The sequence below is a fragment of the Belonocnema kinseyi genome, chromosome 6 (genome assembly GCF_010883055.1).
Source record: "Belonocnema kinseyi isolate 2016_QV_RU_SX_M_011 chromosome 6, B_treatae_v1, whole genome shotgun sequence".
Classification (NCBI taxonomy): domain Eukaryota; kingdom Metazoa; phylum Arthropoda; class Insecta; order Hymenoptera; family Cynipidae; genus Belonocnema; species Belonocnema kinseyi.
In genome coordinates, this window is record NC_046662.1 from 32843485 (window position 1) to 32870921 (window position 27437).

The following is a 27437-nucleotide window of genomic DNA, read 5'->3' on the forward strand; positions in this document are numbered from 1 at the left end:
GAATGTGTGATTAACGTTGGCAAGGTAATATTCGTGCGTGGGTGGAATTCACGTGGGCGCCTAAACGAGCTTCTGGGAAAATTTTCGATATCCTTCATTGATGTCTTCAGAGACTTCAGATAAAGTTTCTTCGCTTCTTATTTTCCTGTGTCTCTTATTTTTCGTTTTTACTTCTTCAAGCTGGCCGCAAGTCAGGGAAAACCTCGAAATCAGGGAATTTTGTTGGTCTGGGAAAGGCAGGTTCATTGAAAGAAAAAAAAAAAATAATGAAAAAATCAGGAAATTTATGTGAGAATTTATGTGATTAACAATTTTATTTATTTTGTTTCATTCCATATATAAAAGATTCTATATTGAAAATGTAGACTATAAACTCCTTTACTTGTTTTTAAAAAATGTACTCTTTTTCTCGTTTCTTCATTTAAGTATGAACTGAATTGATAGTACCCTAGAAGAAACTCAAATTATTTTTGGTAAAATTTCATTCCTTTTTGTTGAAAGTTCATCTATTATAGAATAAATTTCTTTGTTTTCGGTTCAAATTGCCACTGTGCGGTTGAAAATTAATCTTTTTTTTTTGTGAGGTTTCCAACCTTTTGTTGAAAATTCGTCTCTTTCTCGATTTTTTTGTATAAAATTAAATTTTCCAGGTTAAAAATTCAATTGTCATCTAAAAGATTCCTCTTTTTGGTTTAAAAATTCAACTATTTGATTAAAACTGCACTATTTTTGGTAGAACTTTAATTTTCTTCTTGGAAAACCCATAATTTTTATTGAACATTCATGTATTTTATTGAAAATTTGTCTTCTTTGGTATAAAATAAATATTCTTGGTTAAATATTCATTTTTACAGGTTGAAAATTGAGCCATGTGCTTCAAAATTCAACTATTGTATTGAAAAATCATGTATTTTTGTGAAAATTCATTAACTTTTCCGGTTAAATATTCATCTTTCATTGTGGAAAATCAACTATTTTTTTTAAATTTTAATTATTATTTTGGAAATTCAACTATTTTCTTAAATACGAATTTTTTGGTAAAAAATCCACTTTTTCGTTGAAAATTGATATGATCGGATTTAAAACTGAAAACTGAATGGAAAATTCGTCTTTTAAGGTGCAAAATTCATCTCTTTTTGTAGAAAAACTTTTTTGGTTGAAAATTCAACTATCTTGTTGAAAATGGAAATTTGGCTGTACAATTTATTTAAAAATTCAATTAATTTAAATGGGTTAATTTTGAAGTGTTATTTTTATCATTAATGTTAATACGTTTCTCCTATTTGTATCGCCGTTTTTAAGAGGAGTTGTAACAACTGACTATCAATGGAATAAGTGGTATTTTCCGATATTTCCCACATTTTATCCTTGAAGACTAATTATCCAGTTCATTGAGAAAGCTACACGCTCATATAGTAGAATACGCGCAGTCTTGTGACTCACTGCAGTCTTGCAGTCCTTTACTTAACCGTCATTTCCTTTCATTGACTGCACATTTTTTATTACTGCGTGTTTCGTGTGCATTAAATCAGGCCGAATGTCTTCGAATTTCTAATCACAACTTAATTTCCAGATGAATGCTTAGCCCCTTTCAGTGTTTTAAAAGGATTTTCTAGGGTTTATAGGGATTTAAAGATTTTAAAGTAATGCTAAGACATTGACCGGATTTGTAGCGATTTTATAGGATGTCCAAGGGCTTGAACATTTTTTCAAACTCAAAAATGAATTTCAAAGGTGCATGTCCAAATTTCGATGAATTTCGTTAGAAATTTAAAGAATTTCGTGTGATTCTAGAAAATGTCAAGAAGTTGAAAGATTTCAGAAGGTTTCAAGGATTGTGCGTTTTTTAATAAAATTTCAACGGATTTCGTGGAATTTGACAATATTTGAAGTGATTTATTTAAGTTGGAATTTTTTTCTGTAGAGATTTAGGATGATTTCTTAAACTTCTCTCCAATTTTTTTACGTTTTCGATTAACGTTATTGAGGCGTTACTTTATGCTTAATTAATAGACCCCGATTTTAAATAACAATTTTGAAATTTACAGGAATGAAGAAAAATAAATTTGAAGTGATTAAGATTTTTTTTTACTAGTGAACATATATTGGAAAAATTTGATAAGACTGGAAAATGATAAATATAAGCACAGTAACTTTTCAAAAATCTAAGTTTTGATTTTTTTAATTAAATTCCCCGTACGTATCACATTTTTTTCAACGTACTTTTACCAGTGCAGACATTGGACTTACCGCACTATTTACACTATTTGAGCTATTTATTCATTTTTCTTCGAAAAATATTTTAGAACTTCTTCGCTAATTGGCTATAATTTCAAACCAAACAGACGAATTTTCAACTAAGAAAGATATTACAGTCAATAGTGCTATAATAATAAAAAATAATTTTAAAAATTGCATCCAAATTTTGGATTTTTAAAGAAAAAAAGATGAATCCTCAACAAAATTCATAAATTTTGAACCAAATAGTTCGATTTTTAACCGAACAGATTATTGTTCTACCAGAAAGACGAATTTTCAACAAAATACATACAATAATTTCTAACTAAACAGTTGAAATTTCAACGAAGAAGGTTAATTTTTTACCAAAAAAGTCAACTTTTCAACAAATTAGGTCAATTTTCCACAGTTTTTCTCAAGCCAAAATGATAAATTTTCTATAAAATAGTTTAATTTTCAAACCGAGAATATGATTGATCAAAAAAATTCATTTACAACCATTCAGGTAGATTCTAAACAAAATAGATCAATTTACAGTTTAAAAAAATAATCGCCCCCCCCCCCCACGAATTTTCATATGAAATTATGAATCTTCAACAAGAAAAAATGAACTCTAAAGAAGGTAAGTTCACCTTTCAACCAAGTTGAATTTCTGTTGATTTCTCGACAAATAAATATTTGCATTAAAAATAAATGTTTGGTTTTGGCTAGCAAAATTATATTTAAAAAAATGAATTTTCGACAAAAAATAATTGTATTGTATTATTGGGCTCTATTAAATTAGTTCGCATTTAAGTGGAAAAATGATGAAAATGGAAAAGAATGTGGAGCCAGCGTTAATTAAAGAGGAATTTTTAGACTGAATCATAATATTTAAATCGAAAAATGAGGTTGATTTTTAATGCTGGAAAAATTGTATAACACTATATTGACAACACCAGAAAAAAATTCTTTCGTCATTCCTGTAGGTTTCAACATTGTTTTTTGAAAATAGGGCTCCACTGAACGCAACTTACAACTTAATCAAAACTTTGTTTTTTTGGACCCATGAGGAAGATTGATTTGTTGACAAAAATTCAACTGTTAAATTTCAAAGGGAAGTAATCTATCTGATTCAGCTTTCAAATCCTCTTTCTTAAATTTTGGTTCCTTCTCTTTCATTTACAAATTTCTACTTGTTTAAATTGCGTCGTAGTCGCAACTCTTTTTCATTTTCTATTGTATAATAAACTTGGTTCCTGTGCATTTTTCGAAGTTATTGTGTCAGTACTGGAACCATGAGTCATCGCATTGAAAACGCCCACATCGTAACATTATTCCATCCACATTGCTGTTCTGTCAAGCGTATCCAATGATTTTGTCTGTATTTTTGTCTGCAATCTAGTCATTCTAGATGAACGAAACTTCTAATTCAGGTCACTCCTATTTAAAAAAATGACACATTTTTTTATTTAAATTACTAAAAAAGCCAAAGCATGTGAAACTTAAATTCCCGTCTTTTGTTGGACAATTTCAATTTTATTTTTTCTAGTAATTTCGCAGTAACTTTACGGTCTGAAGATTGCAAACTTCGTCAGTAATCGTCGAGGAAGCTCCTCCCGGTTCACTAGAGCGAATTAGTAATTGCTCTGATGAACCTGGTCGAGTGTCGCGTGGCGCATTAATTAACGATGTCTTGGTCTTGCAGAAGCAGGATTTCAATTTATTAACGAGAATGTCGGTCATTCGCAAAAATTTAATTAAAATCGATTCCTTTTATAGAGCAATTTTCTTCATTCCTATAATTCGTACAATTAATCTAAAGCTTTATCTGAACTATAAACTCCAATTAGATACATTCATGTTGTTAATCACTTAGAAAACCTAGCAATTTGTACCAAAAAGTTTTCAATTTAGTTTTCTTAGACTTCAAGCACTTTCCCCTATTTTCCGTTTTTCCTCCTTTTTGAAAGAATTCCTCTTCTATTTATTATTATTACACCATTAAGCCATTTCCCTTTCGGGGTAGGCGTGACTCACTCAATGGGGAAGGGAGTAATGTGAGGAAGGGATATAAAATTTTTAGATTGATCCAGAAAAAAATAAAGTAGACTAGCGTAAAAAAATTGCACAAGAAGCGTAAAACGAGAAAAGGCTCATTAGAGAAAGTTACATAACAAAGGAAAAAAGAGGGCTGGAAAGTTCAAACATTTGGTTGAAAAATTCTGTTTGTAGGTTGATAATTTATTTAATTTAATATTTATTTTTATTTTTTGAAGTCAAGTTTCTTGCAAAAAATTCGTCTTCTGTTTTGGTTGAAAAGTCAACTATTATACTTTTGGCTCATAAATCATTGTTTTTATTAATAATTTAATAATGTTGAACTTTCGCTCTTTTTCCATCGAAAATTTGTCCTTTTGGATTGATATTGAACTTTTCCGTTGAAAATTTAGCTATTTTGTTAAAAATGTCTTTTTTCGGGTTTCAAAGTCAACGGGATTTCTAAATATTTGAATTTTTAGCTTAAAAGCTCTTTGACTGAAAATTTATCTCTTGGTAAAAAATCCTTTTATTTTTAATTTAACATATTTTGATTTAACATAATTTTTTTTTAAATATGAAATACTATTATATTTTTCGTTTTGTCTAGAATTCAACTAGTTACTTGCGATTTTAATTATTTTGTTGAAAACGACTTTTTTTTGAAAATGATCAATTTTGATTGAGGATTTAATAATTTATTTAAAAATTCATCTTTTTGACTTAAACATTCAATTATTTTGTTGGAAAATGCAACTGTTTTGTAGATAATTCGTTTCTTTGCTTGAATTTTAAGTCACTTGATTGATCCTGTTTTAAGTTCAGTTTAGGCTGTGAGGTATCTTCTAGATTTACTGCGGATATACCTGACCATAAAATTTTAAAAAATTGAAGAAACTCAGTTTGCAATGAGAGCTTACCAGAAATCTCCAGTTTCCATAAAAATATAGTATCGCAAGGTACAAACAAATAAAGCCAATTTATTAAATACAATCAAAAATGTTAAAAGTCTAGACTCCAGATTCTTGGGCATTAAAATTTAATCCCATCGGTACTTAAAGCTTTGATCTGCAAGAGCGTTTAGTATTGTCGCATGATTCATCAGCACCGATGCTGACACACCTCTGACTAAAGGATATTTGATCGCAGATAAAAAAATTGCATGTGTTTTCTCTGTGCCTGAGAAGTATTGTCCTGATTGTCAATGTTAAAAATCTTTCTAATTTCAATTTTAAAGACTGATACTTGTAGAGAATTTCAAGGCGCATCTTTTTTTCCTCTTGCAAAAATTTATAAGTTTTGTAGTTTTTGAGATAATTGGTAAAAAGTGGATTTTTTGAAAACGAAAAATTTAAATCTTTTTTCACTTCAACTCGCGCTAATTTAGCTAATTTTCATCATTTCCCGATTTCCCCAATACAAAATACGTTTTTAAGTCTTCTGAAACAATCTAAGAAAGAAAAACGAGAATATTGTAATAAACAAAAAAGTTAATAATTTTTTTTGGAGGCAATGCAAAAGTCATGAATTTTAACCTTCAAGCGCCTCGTTTAGCGAACGAATTTTAAGCTACGGAAAGCTTTCAGTGAGAAAGTTCATTAAGGTTCAAAGAAGTTTTCTGGAAAGTTTTAGATCAATTGGATTAATAGTTCAAAAATTATGAATGCGTCAAGATTACCGCTTGGATTTTAAAACATTCATAATTTTTGAACTATTAATCCAATTGATCTAAAACTTTCCAGAAAATTCTTTGAACCTTAATGAACAATTTTCTCACTGAAAGCTTTCCGTCGCTTAAAATTCGTTCGCTAAACGAGGCGCTTGAAGGTTAAAATTCAGGATTTTTGCATTGCCTCAAAAAAAAAATGATTAATATCTGTGAAAAAAGGTTTCTGTGATTCTAATAATTGAAATGATATAACCATAATGTCTTATGAAAGAAAAAATATTATTTTTATATGAAAAATGTTTAAAATTTAAAACAATTTTTCAAAAGTTGGTAAGAAGCTATAATAAGAAAAAAATCAAATGCAAAAAAATAATAAAATTTCTTTGTGAAGTTTCAAGTTTTTTCAATCAAAATAATATTTTATGTTTAAAATCACATTCGCAGTAATATTACTTTAATTCTTAAAATTATAGAAAAACCATTTTTTCAGACATCTGATTTTGGAAGGTCAGTTACCTTAAACAAGCTTCAAAAAGAATATTTTTTAATTTAAGCATTTAAATTTGTTACTCTATCAAAGAACTCTATTTCAGAAAAACACATTTTTTATTTCCAATGGTGCTGACGACTCTAAAAAATAAAATATAAATTAAAAAGTCACCATGAATCTAAGAATGATGTCTACACTAAATTCCTATTTTATATATTTCAAAATATTTAAAATAATGAAGAACTTCTTAATTCATTTTTGAAAATCATTTATTTTTATTGTTTAATAACATTTTTGTTATATGTAGCTAACATTTGAACGAAGAAACAACTTCGCACTATTGATATTTCTTGAAATTATTAACATATTTTCTTATTATTATTTTTTTCTGTTAAAAAAAAGTAATGTCTGTCGTACTTCGATATCGCCAACTTCAATTTGGATTTTCTCGAAACAGATCAATCCAAATTCGATATTGCAAATTTACGAAATTTTTATCTTAAAATTCTGGGTAGAATTTGTTGGAATTGATTAACTTGTTTACATCATAATATCTCACGAGCATGTTTTTATTTGATCTGAAAATCGAATTTTGTATTGTAATCTGCAGCCGAGTCTTACCAATTTTGGTTTCGCGCCCCTTTAAGTTTGTCAAGTTCCAGAACAAATGTCTTGATCTTGGATAACCTTTTTTTGATCAAACTTTTTTGGACACAATTCAGCAACGCATCAACTTAAGAGTGGGCGTTTGATTCATTTTTAAATAGTGATTTGATTTTACAGAATGCTTTTTCGTTCTACTGAAAAATTCCCATTTTGTTGATTGTCTAGTTATGTAGTGCCACTCTTCAATTATAAACAAAAATGTGCACTGATTTTTAAAAAATCATACATACTAACCTAAGTAACTGGAGCGATTCATCTTGAAATTTGTGTAGGTGTGAAAAATAGTCTTGATAATAGAATTTTTTTTAAATTTCACTTTCACTTCAACCCTTGGCTTCTTCCGTCATGAACGAGGGTACTTTTTCCTCTTTTGAAGTTAAAAGCGCATGTCTAACCAAGCAGAATGTGAGGGTTTGGACGATGTTAGTTCATTCTGCGCCTTCAGTTTTTTCAACAGAGTGCGTGGGACGAGAGGCAAGTGCTTTTTGGAAGCCTGGTGGAAAATGAAGGACATTATTTGATGTCGAAATAGTAGATAGACAAGGGCGTTTTTAAATGTGAATTCCTACCTTGCCGACATCGAGACAGTTGTGGATCGTGTCGGTGCTAATTTATATAATGTTCTTGAAGGGTCCCGATGACGTCATAAAATGATACTGCCCAATTGTGAGAGACTAATTTGAGTAAACAACTTCAAGGTTATTTATTATGCAATTAGGAATGAAGAATAATCTATAAGGAAGCAATAAATCATCCTTGTTTTTCTCATAACTATATGAGGCAGTAGAAAATGCAAGGACAAATCAAAATATAACCTCGAAGAAGTTTACGCGAAATTCTTAATTGAGTAATAAATAACCTTAGTTCGTCACAGCTGTGCAATATCTTTTTGTGAAGTAATCGGGACCCTCCGGGAATATTCTAGAAACTTAGCACGGACACGAACCACTTTAGCAGTAGAACGGTATCGAAGTCGTTGAAGTAGGATTTTGTATTGAGAAACGCCATTGCCTATGAACTGGATATCGTCAACAATGGAAAAAAGATCACAAACAGTTCATTCGAGAAACGGAACTCAAATGATAAATCAATTCTGTAGTTGAGTCAATTCTGTAGTTGCAAATAAAAAATATCTTTGTACAAGTACAGGCTTCATAGGTGAAAATTTCCTGAAACCGGAGTCGGGGGGAGGGTGAGAATTTGTATACAAAAATACTATTTATCAAAAAAATAGTTGATATTTCAACCAAGTTGTTGAGCTTTCAAGCCAAGAAGACGAATTTTTGAAAAAAAATGTATTTTCGACCCAAAAAGACCAATTTTCAACAAAATACTTCAACTTTCAATTAAAAATAAGAATTCCAAGCGCAAAATATTTGACGTAACAAAAACAAAAAATATTTTATTGTAAAACAAAATAGTTAATTTTTCTTTTTAAAAAAAACAGTTGACTCGCCAACTCTAAAATCTGAATTTTCAACAAAAACATTATTTTTTAATCAAATAGTTTCTACTAATATAGTTAAATTTTCAGTAAAAAAAAACGAATTTTCAGCAAAATAGTAACATTTTTACCAAGTAGATAAATTTTCAGTTATAATTTAATTTTATAGCATTCAATACAATTATTCAATTTCCAACAAAATAATTAAATTTTCAATCATTAATTAAATTTAAAACGTAAAAGCCGAATTTTCAACAATAAATGTAATAGTTTGTAGTTCAACCAAATTGTTGCAATTTTAAGTCGAAAAAAAACGGCGGGACAAAAACATTTGAATTTTCAACTAGAGGTGAAATTTCAACTATAATTTAATTTAATAAAATAGTTGATCTTTCAAGAAAATAATAAAATTTTCATTCAGTTTGTAAAAATGGTCAATTATGAAATATGAATTCTCAAAAAGAAATGTACATAATGTTGATATTTCAACCAAAAAACATGAATTTGCAACAAAATAGTTGACTTTCCTACCAAAACACATTTTATAATCAAGAAAGCAGAAAAATTTCAACCAACTTGCTTGATTTTTAAACCAAAAAGACGAAGTTTCAAAAAATAGCTGATTTTTTAATTAAAAAATATTTTTCGTATAAAAAAGAACAAAAAGCAACTTAATTGTTGAATTTCCAAGCCAAAAGGAAGACTTCAAACAAAATTGTTTAATTTTCAACAAAATAATTAACCTTTCATCAATATAATAATTTAGTCGTTAAAAAAAATTGTAGCAATGTTAAGCAAAAAAATTAATTATCTGCCGATGATATAATAGTTGACTTTTCAACAACAAAAAATCACATTTCAACCAAACATTTGGATTTCCTTATTGAGTTCTATTGCATTTAGGTCGAATAAATGGATATGCTGAAGAAAAGGAGGCCATTTCCCTTCAATATTCAAGAGATAGCTATATCTGATATAAAAAGTTTTTATTAATAAATTAAATCCTCTTTTAATCCATGCGATTATAAAATTAGCCCTCGAATTAGCCTATTTACGAATCCGAGCTTCCTAATTAAAAATTTATTTGTTTCTAAAATGAAGCATATATTTTTTTTGGCATCTTCCCAGTCTCAAAGTGCGTTCTACAATTCGTAAATACGTGTATCATCGTGTGTCATCAAAGGAAGTCGTACACGTCAGAGATACAATTTTTCAGATTTTGATTATTAAAGCAGATAAAAAAGTATATTTATTTGAAAAAGTATATATTTTTCCCCTTTTTTCCATATTGTTCGTCTATTTTTCTCAAAATCCCCTATAATCCTTTTTTTTCCTTTTTTGTTCAAGTTGGGATCAAATTTTCAAAAATTCTGAGAAAAATTAAAAAAAAAAACAATGAAATTTACAACTTTGAATAATTTCGTATTGTGTTAGTGTTTTTGTGTTGGAAATTAAAATTTTTATTCAAAAATCATTCAGATAAATTAGATTTTAAAGAAGGTTAATAGTTTTTTCATACTTCTATTTTACGTTGTTATTTTACATAAAAGTTTAAAAAAGAAAAAATGCTTGTAGAAATTAAACAAGATTTAGAATCTTCCAACAATTTTCGATTATGTTGGTGTTTCTCATGGGAAATTGGTAAAATTATATTTCAAACCTTTCAAAGAAGATTTACAACTTACAACACTTCTAGGTTATTTCCGGGGTTTTCATTGCAATTTTTAGGAATATTAATGTACACTCGAGAAAAATTATTTTTAAGTTATTTTAGTGTTTTTTGTCAAATATGGGTATTTTGAATTTAAAACATAATAGATTTTTTAGATTATTATTTAGTCATTACATTCACATTTTTTGGTTTTCTTCTTACTTTATACCGGTAATCAGTACTTTTAATGAAGAATCATTGGATATCAAAGAAGATTAAAATGTTTTAAACAATTTCAAGTTATTCTAGTTTTTTTACCGGAAATGAGTATAAATTTCACAGAAGAATTGCAATTTTTGAACAATAATAGGGTATGTTTGCGTTTTTGAACCGATAATCAGTTATTTTAAACAAAAATCATTTGACTACAACAATTGAACTTACAATTTTTAACAACTTTAGGTTATGTTAATGTTTTCTGCGGAATTGGTTATTTTTTTACAAAAGTCAATAAAACAGTTAATATAAGTTTCAATCAGTTATCAAAACTATTATCTTTGTTTTTCTTTTCTATTATTTTAGATAATAGATACTATGAAAAACACACATTTCTTCTAAGATTTAATTTGATATTTTAATTTAAAAATTGAGATAAAAATGGCGCGCGTATAAAAATGTTGCGCTTTTTATCATTTTTTTTCATTGCAGTGCTACTGCTAAGAAAGGAAATGACTGCTTTTTTAAATTCGTTTTTTTTTTCGAAGGAAATTCACAAATTTCCCCTGAACTCTATTTCTTCTACCTTTAAAGTTTCTCGAACTTTGAGACATCTTACAACATTTGTGTTTTCTGTGGATACCTTCTTTTAATTCCAATTTATCTAAGGGGGCATATAAATAGAAGTTTAGATTGTCTTAAATTTCTGAAACGTTTTTCATTTACACTGTCGTTTGCAAACTTCATAATCATGATATATAATCGTTTTCAGGAAATGAGAATATCGATCACAATCTTCCTCTTCGTTGCTCGTTTTCTTGAATATAATATATCTATCTATGTACATACATTATATGCTCCCGTATCTAATAAGCAGCCCTGATGATGAGAGCTAATCAGTTTACATTTTCTCTAAGTAGGCCATTTAAATTAAAAATTAATGCAGCGGAAAATTTTTAATGTAATAGTGAGTCTTTGAACAGCGAGTGCTTTGAAAAATTCAAGGATGTAATGGAGGATAAAATCTTTTTGTAAAATATCCTTTGACAAAAATGAATGCACAAATAATGTTAAATTGTATTCTATCGAGAATTTAAATAAAAAAATTGAAGTCGCTCGACGATGTGAATATTTAAATTCAAAGTCTGTCAAAGGAATTTTTATTTATAATTTAATAAGGAATAATTAATTTAATTTAAAAAACGGTACTAAAATTCGATTGCTAATTTAATTATTTTCTTGAAAGCAACTATTTTGTTAAAAGTCATCTTTTGCAGTCGAACATTCGGCTGCTTTCTTCATCCGTAGCACTACTTTGTTCAAAATTCATTTTATTACTTGAAGATCTTAGGTTAAAAATTAACGTTTTTTCATTGAAAATTGATGTTTTCGGGTTGAAAATTAAACTTTTTGGTTAAAGATTCATATTTTTAGGTTTAAATTTCTACTTTTGTTTGTGGATAATTAGCGGTTATTGCCTAAAAGTTCAACAATTTAGTTGACTTTTTTTCTTTTAACTAAATAATCGTTCTTGGTTGAATTTTTAACTCTTGTTGAAAATTCGTCTTTTTGATTTAAAAATTTGTCTGTTGGTAGAAATTTGATATTTTTTAGTTAAAATTGCAACTGCTTGGTTAAAAAGTAATATTTTGTTGTTTAATAATTTATAATTTTCGGTTTAATTCAACTGTTTTTAATTAAAAATTAAAATCTTTTTGGGTTGAAATAGCGACTATATTCCATTTTCGATTACATATTTATTTATTTTTTGAAAGTACAACTATGTTTGGAAATTTGAAAAAAAAAATTGGTTAAAAACTCATCTATTGTGTTAAAAATGTTTTTTTTAATCAACTATTTTATTAAAATGGCACATTTCTTCGTTAAAAATTCAACTGCTTTAAAAGAAAATCGACTATTTTTGTAGTCAAAATTCAACTATTTATTCAAAAGCTATTTTTTTGGTCTAAAATTCAACTTAAAAAGATTTAGAAAGTTTTACAATATTATCAAAAATAAATGTGGAAGATTTTAAGAAAATTTCTTTAATTTGGCAGGATCTTAATAAAAATTTCCGGAAAAATGTTAGGAAAAATTTGAATCATTTTAAAAGATGTTTAAAAGTTTTGAAAAACATTCAAAAATAATTTAAAATTTGAAAAAATATAAAAAAACATATAAATGTTTCAAGCTGTTGAAATAAATTTTGGAAGCATTTCAAGGATTTTTAAAAATGATAAAATTTCGAACATTTTAAAATTAATTTCTTGATTCTTCAATTTATAGAATTAAAATGAATACGTGAATTTATAGTTGTGGAACTGAATCTGTATCTTTGAACTCGTCAATTTATAAAAGTTTAACATTTTTAATTTATCAGTTTAAATGCTGTTTTAACTGATTTAAAAGGTAAAAAATCAAGAGTTCCATTTTGAGTGCTTTAATTTGCAGTTCAGTTTTTAGTACTTCAAATGGACAAGTTTTTAGCTTCAGAGTTCGATGTTTTAAATTTCATTGGCCGTGAAAATTATTTGCGAACTGGAAAGTTTTTAAACTTTTTTTTTTATTAAAACGGCCACCCTGTAATTTAGAATTTGTTGTGTTTTAGCTGACACAATGTCCGTGGACAAGGAGGAATTGGTGCAGCGTGCGAAGCTTGCTGAGCAAGCTGAGAGGTACGATGACATGGCAGCGGCGATGAAAGCCGTCACCGAGACGGGGGTTGAATTATCAAATGAGGAGAGGAACTTGCTCTCGGTCGCATACAAGAACGTCGTCGGGGCGAGGCGTAGCTCGTGGCGAGTAATTTCCTCCATTGAGCAAAAGACCGAAGGATCAGAACGTAAACAGCAGATGGCCAAGGAGTACCGAGAAAAAGTTGAAAAAGAACTTCGTGAGATCTGTTACGACGTTTTGGTAAGGACCCTTTTTCTTTCCATTTATTTCATGTCACAATGTAACTACGTGAAGTTCCATTTCATTTAAAGTTTCAAATTGCCTTTCAACTTTTAGTTTAGTAATTCGGACTTCGGGCTTCGAACTGACACACTTTTTTACAACTTCTGCTACTTTTTCCGTCTGAAAGTCCGTTTTTCCTGAAGGCAACTTCTCACCTTCTTTTTTCAATATTTCAATTAATTATATTTCACAGCTTGCAAACTTATCTACTCTTTCCTTTTTTTTCATCAGTAAGTTCAACTTTAAAGTGGTTTTCAGATTTGAATAAATTCAAATTCAAAGCCTTATAGAATAAACCAATTTTATGTGTGATAAGCATTTACAATCATTTTCAAAACTTAAGAAATCTCAGTACTAACATAAGCTTTCAGGATAATTGAAATTCAAGTTTAATTTTAGAATTTATAAAAATTGGATTCAAATGTGAAGCCCTGAAACTTTCCTAGAGACAATTGCCAAAGTCTAAACTTAAAATGAAACAAAATTAATTTGTAGGTTTATGTACTTTGAATTGTAAAATAGAAAATTTCTAAACCTTCTGAATACATTGCATAATTAAAAATCTAAAACTTTCAAAATAATTACAATTAAAATTGAATTTCGAATTTATTTAGAAAAAATTCAAATTTGCAGCCCTGAAAGTTTTGCCTAAAAAGTTTTCAAAAGCTTTAAATATTAGGCAATTTTCAACCAAAAAAAATTATAATAAAAAAAAAGAAAACTTAGAGTAAATTTAAATTTGAAGCCCTGAAACTTAACTAGATCATTTTTGAATAAGTACAGTTTGAAATTGGTGAATTTTTCTCTTCGTTTCCTAAAATGATTAAAATATTAATACTAAACATTCTAAGTTGTTAAATTCAAAGTGAAATTGAATAATTGCAAACACTAAGCATTCAGAATGAAATAATGTTTAGAATTCTACAATAAGATTAGTTTAAGTTCCAAAATTTCAATCTTAAAAAGTAAACAATCAACATTTTTGTACGTTTTAAGTGAAAAATAGTTTATTTTTGGGTGCCTTCAGTTTGAAATTGTACCATTTTTTCAAAGATTAAAACATTTTGAAACCAAATAGGGCAATATTGAAAGGTTAAAAATTGAAAAATGATACCATTTCTGTACATGTTAATTCATTTAAATTTCAACTTTGAATACTATGGATTGACATTTTTTTAAATTTTAAACTCTTTTAATTTATAATTTCCTTTCACACTTTTAATCTGAAAATATTAATTTTAAATGGTTTTAATTAAAAATTATTTTGGCTGTTAATTTAATATTGAGCAATCTTTAACGATTTAAATTTAAAGAAAAAATTATTAAAGTGTACTATTTATTTTCAGCGCTTTGCATTGGAAGTTTTTGTTTTCAAATTCATTTGAGAACGCTTTAAATCTGTAACTGATAAATCAGTATGGCTATGCATTTTTACTTGATAAAAATTTCAATTTAAATATAGTTATTTTTACTGGTTTCGACCAAAATTAATTCATTTTTGGTGCCTCTATATTTTGTTTCTATTTTTTTAAATTTTAATTAAAAATTTGAAGTTTATAAAACTAAATTCCTCAACAGTTTTCAAATCTTGATTTTCTGCAGGTATAAAATTGCTACTTTTTTTTCTGAAAAGTCACTTTTAAAATTCTTTTAGTGTCTAAGAGCAGCTCGAAGCCCGCAGTCTTAAAGTTATAACTAATTTTAGTTGGGTTGAAAGCTTGAAAACGGAAGTTTAGTCCATCGAGATGGAAACCAACTGGAAATGAAACAAGCTTTCAAATGGATGGGGAGCAAAAGGCTCGTCAATGTACATAGTATTTGCACAATTGCATTCCTGGCGATGATGAAACTAGAAACACAATATCATCTAGTCTTCTTGCGAAGCAAACTCTTGATCAAAAGATACTTCTGAAGGAGAGATAAAAAAAAACTGCAGGATCTTATCAGAAAACATGACCAGGCTTTCAGCACAAAATAGGGAATAACGAGTCCTCCCACTAGCTAAATGTCTAGGACGAGCTCTTGGCTTACTTATATAAATACTTTTCTAGCTTCCACTGTTTTCAAGAAGTTTTCTCTTTTTATCCTCTCTTCACTTAAATTCAAACTGAATTAGTGGACTCCAATAAGAAAATGAAATTCATATTTTTTGATTCAGAAAATGTATTAATTTGTTGAAAATTTGTGGAAAATTCCACTATTTTGTTGAAAAGGCAATTTTTTAAAACGAAAATTCAACTGTTTTGTTGAAAATTCGTCCTTTTGTATTTAAAATTCATCTTTTGGTTCATTATGTAAATAGTTGTGATTAAACTAGTTTGTAAGTGTTCATATTGTTAATGAAGGAGAGAAGGCGAGTGAAGGTGTAAAACTGAAATGGAGCACCAAAGAAAGAATAAATTGAATTGAATTGAATTCATCTTTTGGTAGCAAAATCATCTTTTTTAATTGAAAGTAAATTCTTGGTAATTGAAAATTCTATTATATTTCTAGTTCGGAATTAATTTCTTTTGGTTGAAATTTTCATTATTTTGATAAAAATTTAACTGTTTGGTCAAAAGTTGAACTACTTTGTAAAAACGTAATTTGTTGGTTCCAGATTCAACTTCTTAGGTGAATTTTCAACTACCTGGTTGAAAGGTGAACTACTTGGTTGAAAATTTAACTAGTCTGTTTAAAAAAATTTTTTTTGGGTATCATCTTTTTGATAGCAAATTCATGTCGTTTTGTAGAAATTTAATTTGTTTGTTTGTTTATAGTGCAACTGTATGGTTAAAAGTCAACCTCTTTTGGTTAAGGATTGAACTATTTGCTTGAAACTTCCACTATGTGATTGAAAATTTTATTTTTTGTTGAAAATTTATATTTTTGGGTTATACATTTAATTATTTGTAGAAGCAAAGGTTGTAAATGAACCTTTCTGGGTTGACAATTAAACAATTTGTTTGCATTTTGTTGTCTTTACCGATAATTCTTGTTTGGTTTAAATTCAACTTCTTTGTTGAAAATTTCGTCTCTTTGATTTGAACGTTCTTTGCAGTTTGGAAATTAAACTATCTGGTTAAAAATTCAATATTTTGTTAAAAATTTGTCTGTTTTGCTTGAAAGTAAAAATATTCGTTTGTGAAATCAATTGTTTGTTCGAAAATTATTTTCGATTCTTTGTTAAAATTTAAAAATAAAATATTTTCTAAAGATTTTGTGTTTTGGGTTTTGAAAATTCATCTTTTTTTCATAGAAAAGCTTATTTTTTAGTTAAATATTCAACTGCATGATTGACAGTTAAACTACTTGGTTAAAAGCTTTATTAAACCTTATTAAAAGTTCATTTATTTGGTTTAAAATCAACTTTTCTGTTAAATACATATTTTTGTGTTAAAATCTCAACTGTTTTGTAAAAAATGCATCTCTCTTAGAATAAATTTCATGTTTTTTGTTTGAAAAATAACCTTTTTGTTGAAGGATTCTACTGTTATGTTAAAACTTCAACGATCTGGTTGAAAATTAACTTTCGGGTTAAAAATGTCAAATTGTTGTTTGGTTGAAAATTCAACTGTGTTGTGGAAAATTCGTCTTTTTTGGTGAAATTTCATGTTTTTGGATTACAAATAAAAAAATGTTAACATTTTTTTTCTTGACTGAAAAGTTTTTGTTGGCTGTAAATTAGCTCTCTTTTTGATAATTAGTCTTTTTGGTTTGAAAGTTTTTCTTTGTCGGTTGGAAATACAGCATTTCGGTTTAAAAGTTATCTTGGTCGAAAATTTAACTAATTAGTTGAAAATTTTTGCGTTTGGATTGACAATTCGTATTTTCGTAGCGAAGTCATCCTTTTTGGTTGAAAATGCAACTGTTTGGTTGGAAATTCTACATTTTTGCTTATTTGTTGCAAATTCTACTATTTGGTTGAATTTCTTCCCTGGATGAAAATTTACTCTTATTGTTGAAAATTCATCTTTTCGGGTTTAAAAGTAAAATGTATGCTATCTCTTTTAATAGAAAATGTAACCATTTGGTTAAAATCGCAACTATTTTTGGTTGAGGTTTAAGCTTTTTTGTTGACAGTTCGTCTATGGTGTAAAAGTGAAATGTTTTGTAAAGCATTCGACTTTTATGTTTAGAAACTCAACTATTATGTTAAAAATACAAAATATTTCGACTTTAAATCTTAGGAATATTGTACCTACAGGAATTTTATTTTAAAAAATTATTTCTCTATTTTCTTGAATAATTGTCCTATTTCCCGTGTTTTGAGAGCATTTTGAGCTGTAAAGTCTGCTATTATTTTTTTTAAGAGACAAAAGATAGTTGAAATAACGTAAATGATAATATTGTATGTACCTGAACAAGAGACGTCAACGAAAACACTAAAATGCAGTTTTTATGCAAAGCTTCATGATGCACTTCTATTTTCTCATGGCACTGACATTTAAGTGTCGGTCGACCTTCACATCTTGAAAGAGATTTGCGATCAGTGCCACGTAATCTGGTCTGGAGAGCTCAAAAGTTCGTCTGCCATTGTTCGGCTTCGAGGCTTCCAGCGTAGGAGAAACACGTAAGCTGAAGGAGTTTTAAACGCCTAGAAAGTTGAGGAGGGTCAGGTCTATTGTAAAACCATTCACAATTAATATTCCTTCATCGCACATGAGTGTTTTGCCGTTCAATCTTCCGCACTCGCAAATCCAAGGAATTCGAATGATCTTCTCTAGTTTACATGAATTTTGGAATTCTTCCAAGTTTGTACAGAATATTTGGCATCTGAAACAAGTGACCAAGTGCATAATTTAAATATTTAGAAACGTTCTTTACGAATATTGCATAACGAAATCTATCTCAGGGAAAACTTGGAAATTAAGGAAAAGGAAAGGCATTTTATTATTCAGAGAAAGTCATGGATTTTCAACATTTTTTGCAAAAGTTATGGAGCTGGTGAAGAAGTGATCTATTTTGGGTAAAAATTCTAGTATTTGGTTGAAAATTTGATTATTTTCTTACCAAATTAACTGTTTTGTGAAAAACACATATTGTTTGGTGGAAAATTTATCTTATTTTTTTTATAGAAATGTAATCTTTTTGGTTGAAAATTCATCTTTCTTAATTGAAAATAAGTGGTTTTGTTAATAACCTAATTAACTTCTAAAGAATTCGTATTTTTGACTTGCACTTACAACTGCTGTTGAAAGATTAATTATTTTGTTGACAATTCAATTAGTTCGTTATTAAAGTCCTCTTTTTTGCACGAAAATTCGACCGCTTTTTTTATTATTTGGTTTAAAACGTAATTATTTTTATGAAAATTAAATAATTATGTAAAAAAGTCATTTTTTAATGAAAATTACACTATTTGGTTAACAAATGAACTAATTGGTTTAAAATTGAACTAGTTTAGTTGGGAATTCCACTATTTGGTTGAAAATAAACTTTTTTGTTACATACTCATTTTGTTAGGTTAAAAATTCAAATATTTTATTAAAAAATTTGCCTTTTTTCCTCGTAAAATTCAACTATTTTAATAAGGCGTTTAACTATTTGGTTCAAAAATCACTTTTTTGTTTAAAATTCGTATTTCTTTTTTAAAAATTTTACTTTTTTAAAAAATTATCATTTCAATTTTTTTGGTTGATAATTCAACTATTGGGTTTGAAATGAACTGTTTTGTTTAAAATTTATATTTTTGGGTGGGAAGTTAAATTGTTGTATAGCAAAATGGTTAGTTGGGTTATAAATTCTACAATTTGGCAGAAAATTAAAATATTTTGTTGGAAATTATCCTTTTTTATTGAGAATTCGTATTCTTGGGTTTAATAATCAACTATTTCAGCTGAAAATTCAACTATTTTGTTAACAATTTTATTTTTTGTTGAAAATTTAACAATTTAATTGAAAATTAACTTTTTTGTTAAAATTTAATATTTTCAGATTGAAAATTCGCAGAGAATTTAAATGGTCGTTTAAAATTCAACTACTTGGTTGATAGTGGATCTACTTTGTTAAAAATTCATTTAATTGGTTCGAAAAACATAATTTTAATTGGAATTTCATCTCTTTGGCTAAAAAGTGAACGATTTTGTTAACAATTTTATTAACTTCTGAGATATTCGTCTTTTTAGTATTAAAATTAAAATATGTGATTGATAATGAAACTCATTTTTAATAAATCGTCTTTTTGGTCGAAATTCAACTGTTTGTTGCATTGTTATTTTCTTGGATAGTAAATTAATCATGTTTTTTTTGTTAAAAAAAGTAATTTCATTATTTGGTTGAAAATGCAATTGTTATGGCACTTTTTTTATTGGGTTCTGTTAATTTAATTCGCATGAAAGCTAAAAACAAGAAAAAGGGGAAAATTTAAATGAAGTTCTAAGCGTTTAAATAAATGAAATATTTTTTCCCGATTCTATTTTTTCAACAAATATGGTTGCAACTATAATTTAAAATATGCATTATAATTTTGTTTTAATAACATATCAGTTCCATTATAAATAAAGAAATATTTTACCACTTTTTCTAGTTTAAAATATCATATAATGGGGGGGGGGGGGCAAAGAATTTGAAGTCTGCTACAAAGTCTTGAATTTGCATCTCTATGGATACTGTCCTTAAATAGAAAACCACAAAACACAAAAGGTAAAAAAGAATTCTAGACAAGAGCTAAGTGGACAAATCACCAAGGTCTCATTATTCTTTTGCGTAGTTAACACCTAATAAGTCGAGAAAGGAAAATAACACTCAGAAAGAGAGTCATGGCGTCAATTGACTTTTTGCAGACTCTTTCACAATAACGTCCTTCCGTTACGACGCCAACCTTCTCGGGTCAATGGCTGGCTGGTTACCTAATCATTCTCGTGATTTCCGTAAGCTTTCGAATACGACCTACGTCAGTCCAAAGCACCTTAGAAACTTCACCTTGTTCATAAACAAAGTTCAATGCTTTCAAGATATTTATAATCGGTAGAGATTATTTTTGAGTCAAATTTTTCTTCCAATTTATTTGGAAAATAATGAAGAAGTTGCCTCAAATTTTAATTCTCACATGGTGGCCGAACAACTTCCTTTTTAAAATTCCCTGACAAATAATAATAATAACCCATTATTTCAAGCTTGTAACATTTTTAAAATCATATTTTCAACGAAATCGTTGATTTTTTAACAAACTTGTTGAATTTGCAATCTGCGTTACAAACAATAATCTTTAACCCAATGGTCGAATTTTCAAATAAAAATGATTGAACTTCCACCAAAAGCAGTTGTATTATCAAACAAATAATTGACTTTTTGGGAAGACACCTGAATTTTCAATTAAAAAAAAAAAATACGAATTTTCAGTACAAAGGCAAGAATCTTCGTTGCAAAAAGACGAATGTTTAAAAAAACAAGTTGAATTTTCGCGCAAGTAATTGAGTTTTTGGGTACAGTTAAATTCTTAATAAAAAATATACATTATCGGTCCAAAATTCGTCAGAAACTTTACCTATTTCGTTGAAAATTTACTTTTTTGCTGAAACTTCGTGTCGTTATGTTGAAAATTCAACTGTTTTATAGTTCATTCGTTTTTTTTTTTCTTGAAAACTAAGCTGTTTTGTTTAAAAATTCACTTTTTTGTTGAAAATTCCTGTGTTCGAGTTCAAATTTAATTATTTTGCAGAAATTTCGGTTTTGGGCTTAAGCGTTCAACTATTTCGATACAAAATCCAACTATTTGGTTGAAAATTACTTTTTGTTGAACCTTCATATTTTCAGGTGTAGAATTCAACTTTTTTTTAGAAAATTAGTCTTTATGGTTTGAAAGTCCAACTATTGTGGTTGAAAATTAACTTTTTTTGTTGAATATTTATGTTTTTTAGGGTACAAATTGAATTCTTTTTTTAGAAAACTCATATTTTTTAATTAAAAATACAATTATTTTGCAGAAAATTCGCCTTTTTGACTTAGAAGTTTAGTAATTTGATAGAAAATTCAATTTTTTGGATGAAAATTAATTTTTTTTATAAAAACTCATAATATCGCGTTAAAAAATAAATTGTTTTGTAGAAAATTCATATTTCTGAGTTAAATATTCTACTATTTTGCAGAAAAACTCATCTTTTTACTTAAAAAGTGAATAATTTAATAGAAAATCCAATTTATTTGATGAAAATTAACTTTTTCTGCTAAAAATCATGTTTTCGGGTTCAAAATTCAATTTTTGCGTGGAAAATTCGTTCGTTCTTTTATTTTCATTTAAACGAAAAATGTAACTTCTATCTTTATTAAAAGTTCATCTTTTTTGTTGAAAATGTCTAATTTAATTTGGAATTTTAAGAATTGAAACCGTTTCAAATTGTGCATTTTTTGTGTGGTTTTTGTTTTGTTTTATTTGTTTGCGTATTTTGTTTTGGATTGAATGAGAGAACACGCACGCGACTGAAAAGGCGCTGGCTTCATCCTAAGCTCAGGAAACGAGTTTTCAAGCAATGTTCGCCACAGTGCACTCACCGAGAGATCATATTACCCGCACGGAGTGATCTTGCACACCCTCGAGTAGGAGCTGGGAAGCTGAGACTGTGAAAAGGATCAGCTGCCGCCTTGAATTTCACTCGGGTCAATTACGATTCTTTGCTCAACATGCAAACGATTCCCTTCCACGCTTCACAACAAAAATAAGAGAGAAAAAAAGAACTAACTCTTTCCGATAATAATTACACATTTGTTTACAGCGGAAAATATTTTCTCATTTTTAATTTCAAATTTAAACTTTAAAATTCATATTTTATAAAGCGCCCCGAAATTAAGTGTTTTAATTTAAAAGTTTTGATATTTTAAATATTTATGGAACATTCCACATTCAAACGATATAAATTGAACAATTCCAAATAAGTTCAAAATTACTTCATTTTTAATTGAAAACCATGAATAATTCATTCAAAATTGGTCTATATAAATTGAAACTTCTAAATTTTGTTTTGTAGTTAAGAACTTCCAAACTTGAACTATTTTAACCTTTAAGTGTGATATTTAATCGACGTTAAATTGACAACATTTGAATTGACAACTATGTGAATCGTCCAAGATTCTAAAACTTTGATTAAAAATTGCAAGTTTTTGGAAAATTTTCAACTTCTACCTTTTCAAAAGGAAAGTTATAATTGATTATCGATTTTTAATTTTAGCTGTTTAAAATTAATAAATTTGAAATCAAAATTGACGAGATTAAACTTACAAACTGGAAATGTATACATTTTTAAATACAATAATTTTGAGCAATTTTCGATTGGAATCGAAAATTTAATGATTTTCAGGTTAAAAAAAAATATAATTTAAATTTTTAATTTTGAAACAAATTTAATAATTTATCATTATTATTCAAATAATTTAAAATTCTATTTTTTAATAATATTATTCAAATATCAATTTAATTCAATTAAAAATAATGATTAAATTTGTAAATCAAAATTCTTATTTATTATATAAATAAGTCATTCAATTTTAAATACTTTCAGTTTAAGAGTGAAATTATTTTTTTAATATTAAAAAATAGTTTCAAATGTAAATCGTTCCAGATTGTTCAATTTCAAAAGGGAGTTCATGATTATTAATTATATATTTAAGATTTTAACAATTTGAAATTAAAAAATGTTGAATGAAAAGCTTGTTTGAACAATTTCAAGTTTAAAACGTCCGAAATTTAATAATTTAAAGATTGATATTTTTGTCTTCTAAAAGCCCCTAATTTTTCTGCAATTTTGAAACAAATTCTGTAGTGAGTTTAAATTTTCAAAAGTCTAAAAATTCATTGAAATCGTAACTATAAACCACATTTGTAATTTTACTTTAGAATCCGGATATTGGGGGGAAACGGAAGCGGATGCGACGCGCCCGGTCAGACGTTTCCGGAAGTAGGTACCGAGTATAGAGAAGCCTTTCTCGAGACAACTGGTTATTAGTTTCCTATTGGACAGATGTAGTTGCGTAAAATTTCCGGTAGTACTTATAATTGTCAAGGTGTCTACTTAACCGGAAAATCGAGAAACCCATGAAGTGACCGGAAATTTCGTTCATTGGGAAATGTCCGGGAAGATGACTCAGTGGCCGGAACTTTCCTCTCGAATATAGTAATATGCAAGTTCTTGGAAGAGGTAATTTTCTGGGTTTTTTTGATTTTTTTTTTTTAATTTACTTGAAATCTCATTTATCTGAATTCAATAAAAAATGTGTGGATTTTAAAAATTTGTTCTATTCACTTGAATTATTTTAATTCTCTTTGAATCTTTACTAATTCCATATGTTTCTTCTTATTTCCCTTAAATTTCTTCAGATTTTTTCGAATATAATTTAAAACGTTCTTTTTTAATTCACTTAAATTCTGTTGAATTCGTCCCGAACTCTGTTCCCTCTCATTTTACTCAATTCGATGTAAATTTTTTTTATTTTTTAAAGCTCATTCAGTTATATTCTTCCTCTTCTTATGAATTTCATCAGTCTCTTGACGTCTTCTAAACTCAATCCAAATGATTGATTTTAATAAAAATTTCAACTCGTTTGTATTCATTTGGAATTTCATCCTGAATTTTTATTTATTCATCCTAAAACCTGTAAAAAATTTGAATTCTTTTGAATTCACTTGAATTTTTGTATATAACATTAGTCACTTTTTCAGTTTGAATAGGTCATTTTTTCATATTGTTGAAGTAAATTACATTGCGTTCCAAATCATAAATCTTGGAAATCTTTTAAAAAGTGCAGAAATCTTTTCAAGTATGGGAAAGTCGTTTGACTAATTTAATCTGAAGTTTATGGATTATTCATATTTTTAAATTAAAATTCATTTACATTAGGTACAGAAAGTTGATTTCAAGTAAATGAACATGCATTTGAAAGATAAAAATAACACTATAATTATGAAAGGGATACTTTTGTTTCCAATGTTTTCTCTGCTAAAGACTGAATCACTCGTCGCTTATTAAACGGTCAAATGTAGGACAAACTGGAATTGCTCTTGGGGTGTACGACAGTCGAAACTAGAGCAAGGTTCCACTCATACATCGCGGTTGGTTGTGCTCCTTATAGTTAGAATAGTCCTTAGTTAAGTTCAGTCCTAGTGCTATGATTAAGGGTCAACAGTGTCCTGCGTCAACTGGATCGATTTGTGCGTCAATCGCACTACGCAACACTCCATTTGACAATTTACATACTTACTAGAGATTAATTAACAATCTTGATTAAGTGGAATTCCATCACCAAGTTTAGATTCCAACTACACAGTGCAATTAATTTTGAATTAAGCTCTTGAAGGCACTGTCACTGTCAACCACTTTCTTTCTCTGAAATATATCTAATACAAATAGTTTACTTTTTCTTTAATTAATTACAGACCTTTCACTCGTGCCACTGTTGACATTTTTTCGCACTTTTTTTAACGATGTAACTATTTTATTACTATTTAAAAAAAATTACACTAATGCTACTATTTTTTCAAATTGCTCGCCAATGCGGCTTTTTTCACTTCTCCTTTAAACATATTTTCAAGTTTCTGCACTAGACTGTCTAAAATAACATGTCCGTTATTTTAAAAATCGTAATTTCAAGTAAGGCAGGATCTAATTCAAAATCCCTGTTACCGACATCGAGACCACTCCACAGTTCAAGTGGTTCTTGTCCGTGCTGGGTTTCTAGAATGTTCTGGATGATGGCATAAAAAGATATTGCGCAATTGTTAGTAACCAATTTTGCGTAAGCAACTTTAAGGTTATTTATTATTTCAATTATTATTGTTAAGAGAAAAGCAAGGATATATGGCTTCCGTATGGATAATACATTTAATTTAAAAATACCTTTATTTATTTAATGTATTATCTATAGGAAGCAATAAACTATCCTTCTTTTTCTTATAACTATATATTAGTTGAGATAATAAATAAACTTAAACTTGTTGACGCAAAATCCGTTACTCACAATTGCGCCAATCCCTTTTAATCACATCTCTCCGAAAAATCTAGAAACTTAGTACGGAGACAAATCGCTTGAGCTGTGGAATGATCTCGATGTTGGTGAAAGGAATCTTGGGTTGTTTGTTTAAAGAATTTTTAAAAGTTCTGCTTAATCTCAACTTGAGGTAACTGAGGTATTTTAAAATCTTAAAATGAAGTTTTAAAATGCAGTGGAGGATTGATCATTTTTAGTTGAAAATTTGTCACTTTGGTTCAAAATCAATTTTTTAAAGTGAAAATTCAATTATTCCATTTTTCGTTGAAAATTAATATTTTGTAGCTTAGAATTCAACTACTAGTTTAATAATTCAGGTATTTTATTTAAAAAGTCGTCCTTTTTTATAAAAAATTCATCTTTTCGATTAAAAATTCAATTATTTAGTTAAAAACCCATCTGCCTTGTAGAAAATGAAATATTTTTCTTGAAAAGTTAGAAATTTGAAGCGGTTTAAATTCAATTCGATATATTGCTCACATTAATTTGACCTAAATTTGTACTGAATTTTAAGTATAAGAAGATAAGATAACATTTTCATTTAATTATTATTCGAATCCATGGATTTAACCCTACACGGATCCTGTGGGGGACAAATGTGCCCCACGCGAAATTCAATTAATTCTCCTGGTGCAGACCCTAACCATAATTCAGTTCGACTATCCTAGAGTACGGTGAAGTGGTTGATGTTGCCGGTTGTTCGCTGTCTGTATTTTAATGCTTTGAACTGATTTTTGGTAATTTAAATAAAAATTATATGTAAAAATGTGATATATATATAATCAATTTAAAGTTGTTTTATTTAATTTTATGCATACAGTGCTTATAAATTCCAATAATAAATCAATTAATAAATAATTAATGAATAATTGTTTTTCTCATCCAAGATGTCGAGAATGTGTGAACTAAAAAGTGCTGATGTTGTGACTGTAGTGTCGCAGGAAAGAGAGAAGTTGCAACCGACCTGTGTGTGACGAACATAGGACTTATTTAATGCAATATTCAGTTTAATTAAATGTTTTTAATTCAATTCTTATTTCGAGAATGAATTTGAAAATAAAAAAAAAGTTTTGTAGAAAAGGCTAATTTATTTAATTCCGACGAATTTTTCCTATCTTTCAAACTTACTAACCGCTTTTTCATTGAAAAAAACTTTTTCTTAATTTTTTTAATCTTTATTTTAATGAAACCATCTTATTATTCATCCGAAAACAAAGAGATTGACCTATTATACATTCAAATTATTTATAATAATAAGCATTCTGCCCGCACTTCTGAAATTTTTCATTTTTTTTTTTCAATTTTCTAACATCGAATGTTCAAACAAATATACTTTTTGGAAGAAACCTAATTATAACCTACACCACCTTAAATTGCAATTTGTGTCCTTCAAAATGGCGTTTGAAATTTCAAAATTAGTTTATTTAAAAAAAATGTCAAAAAGACGATTTTTCGCGATTTTTATTTGTTCAAACATTTTTTTCAACATTTTAAATTCATTTAAACGGGATGTTATGTACACCATTCTCTTCGAAAATAAAAAACGAAGAGAATGGTGTATATTAACATCTGATTCAGATGAAAGCAAAAGATTGTGCACAAGGAATTCAAATGGGGGATATTTGTCACCCACGGGATCCGGTGAGGGCAAAAAAATGTATAGGATCCGTCTAGGGTTAAGAAATGATTATGTTTTTATTATTATTTAATTATTTAATAATGCTTATGTATTTAAAAATACCTTGTAATATAATTTGTTAAAACTTCTAAATTAAACATATTTATTGTATCTCTAGAAATTAAAAGAAGAAACATTTATTATAATAAACTCTCGAAATTTTACAAGTGTACATGTTTCGAGTCAATTGTTTAAAAAAATGCAAAATATTTGAATGGATCCTCACTATGAAAAATTATGTCTGGAAAATACTTGAGATACTTGGAAAAAAACCTGGAATTGCCAACACCCTGTCAAATTATAATTCATAAGATTTCAAAGGAAATTATAAGATTTTAAGGGCATGTAACACAGCTAAATACCTATATTACCGACCACAGTTTTTCAGTTCACTGAATGTTTTTTTGAACCTGAGAACTTTTTTTGTAAATAAAATATCGAGCTGAAACT

General features: G+C 28.0%; 1 protein-coding gene and 1 long non-coding RNA gene across 8 annotated transcripts in view; one reads left to right on the forward strand and one right to left on the reverse strand.

Annotated features, from left to right (window-relative positions):
* LOC117175689 overlaps positions 1-18082 on the reverse strand; it is a 21174-nt gene extending 3092 nt beyond the window's left edge. Inside the window, exons 1-3 of one of the 2 annotated variants that reach the window (XR_004467484.1) lie at positions 17690-18082; positions 7317-7575; positions 6750-6994 (exon numbers count right to left, since the gene is read on the reverse strand). This is a non-coding gene — a long non-coding RNA (uncharacterized LOC117175689). Of the gene's footprint in view, positions 1-6749; positions 6995-7316; positions 7576-17689 lie in introns of those variants that run through there. The other variant, XR_004467485.1, reaches the window with a different exon arrangement.
* LOC117175688 (14-3-3 protein zeta) overlaps positions 1-27437 on the forward strand; it is a 128064-nt gene that overhangs the window by 83565 nt on the left and 17062 nt on the right. For all 6 annotated transcript variants that reach the window (XM_033365429.1, XM_033365427.1, XM_033365432.1 and 3 more), the window contains one exon: positions 13002-13309. In XM_033365429.1, coding sequence (XP_033221320.1) covers positions 13010-13309 — 300 coding nt within the window. In that variant the 5' untranslated portion in view covers positions 13002-13009. The remainder of the gene's footprint in view (positions 1-13001; positions 13310-27437) is intronic.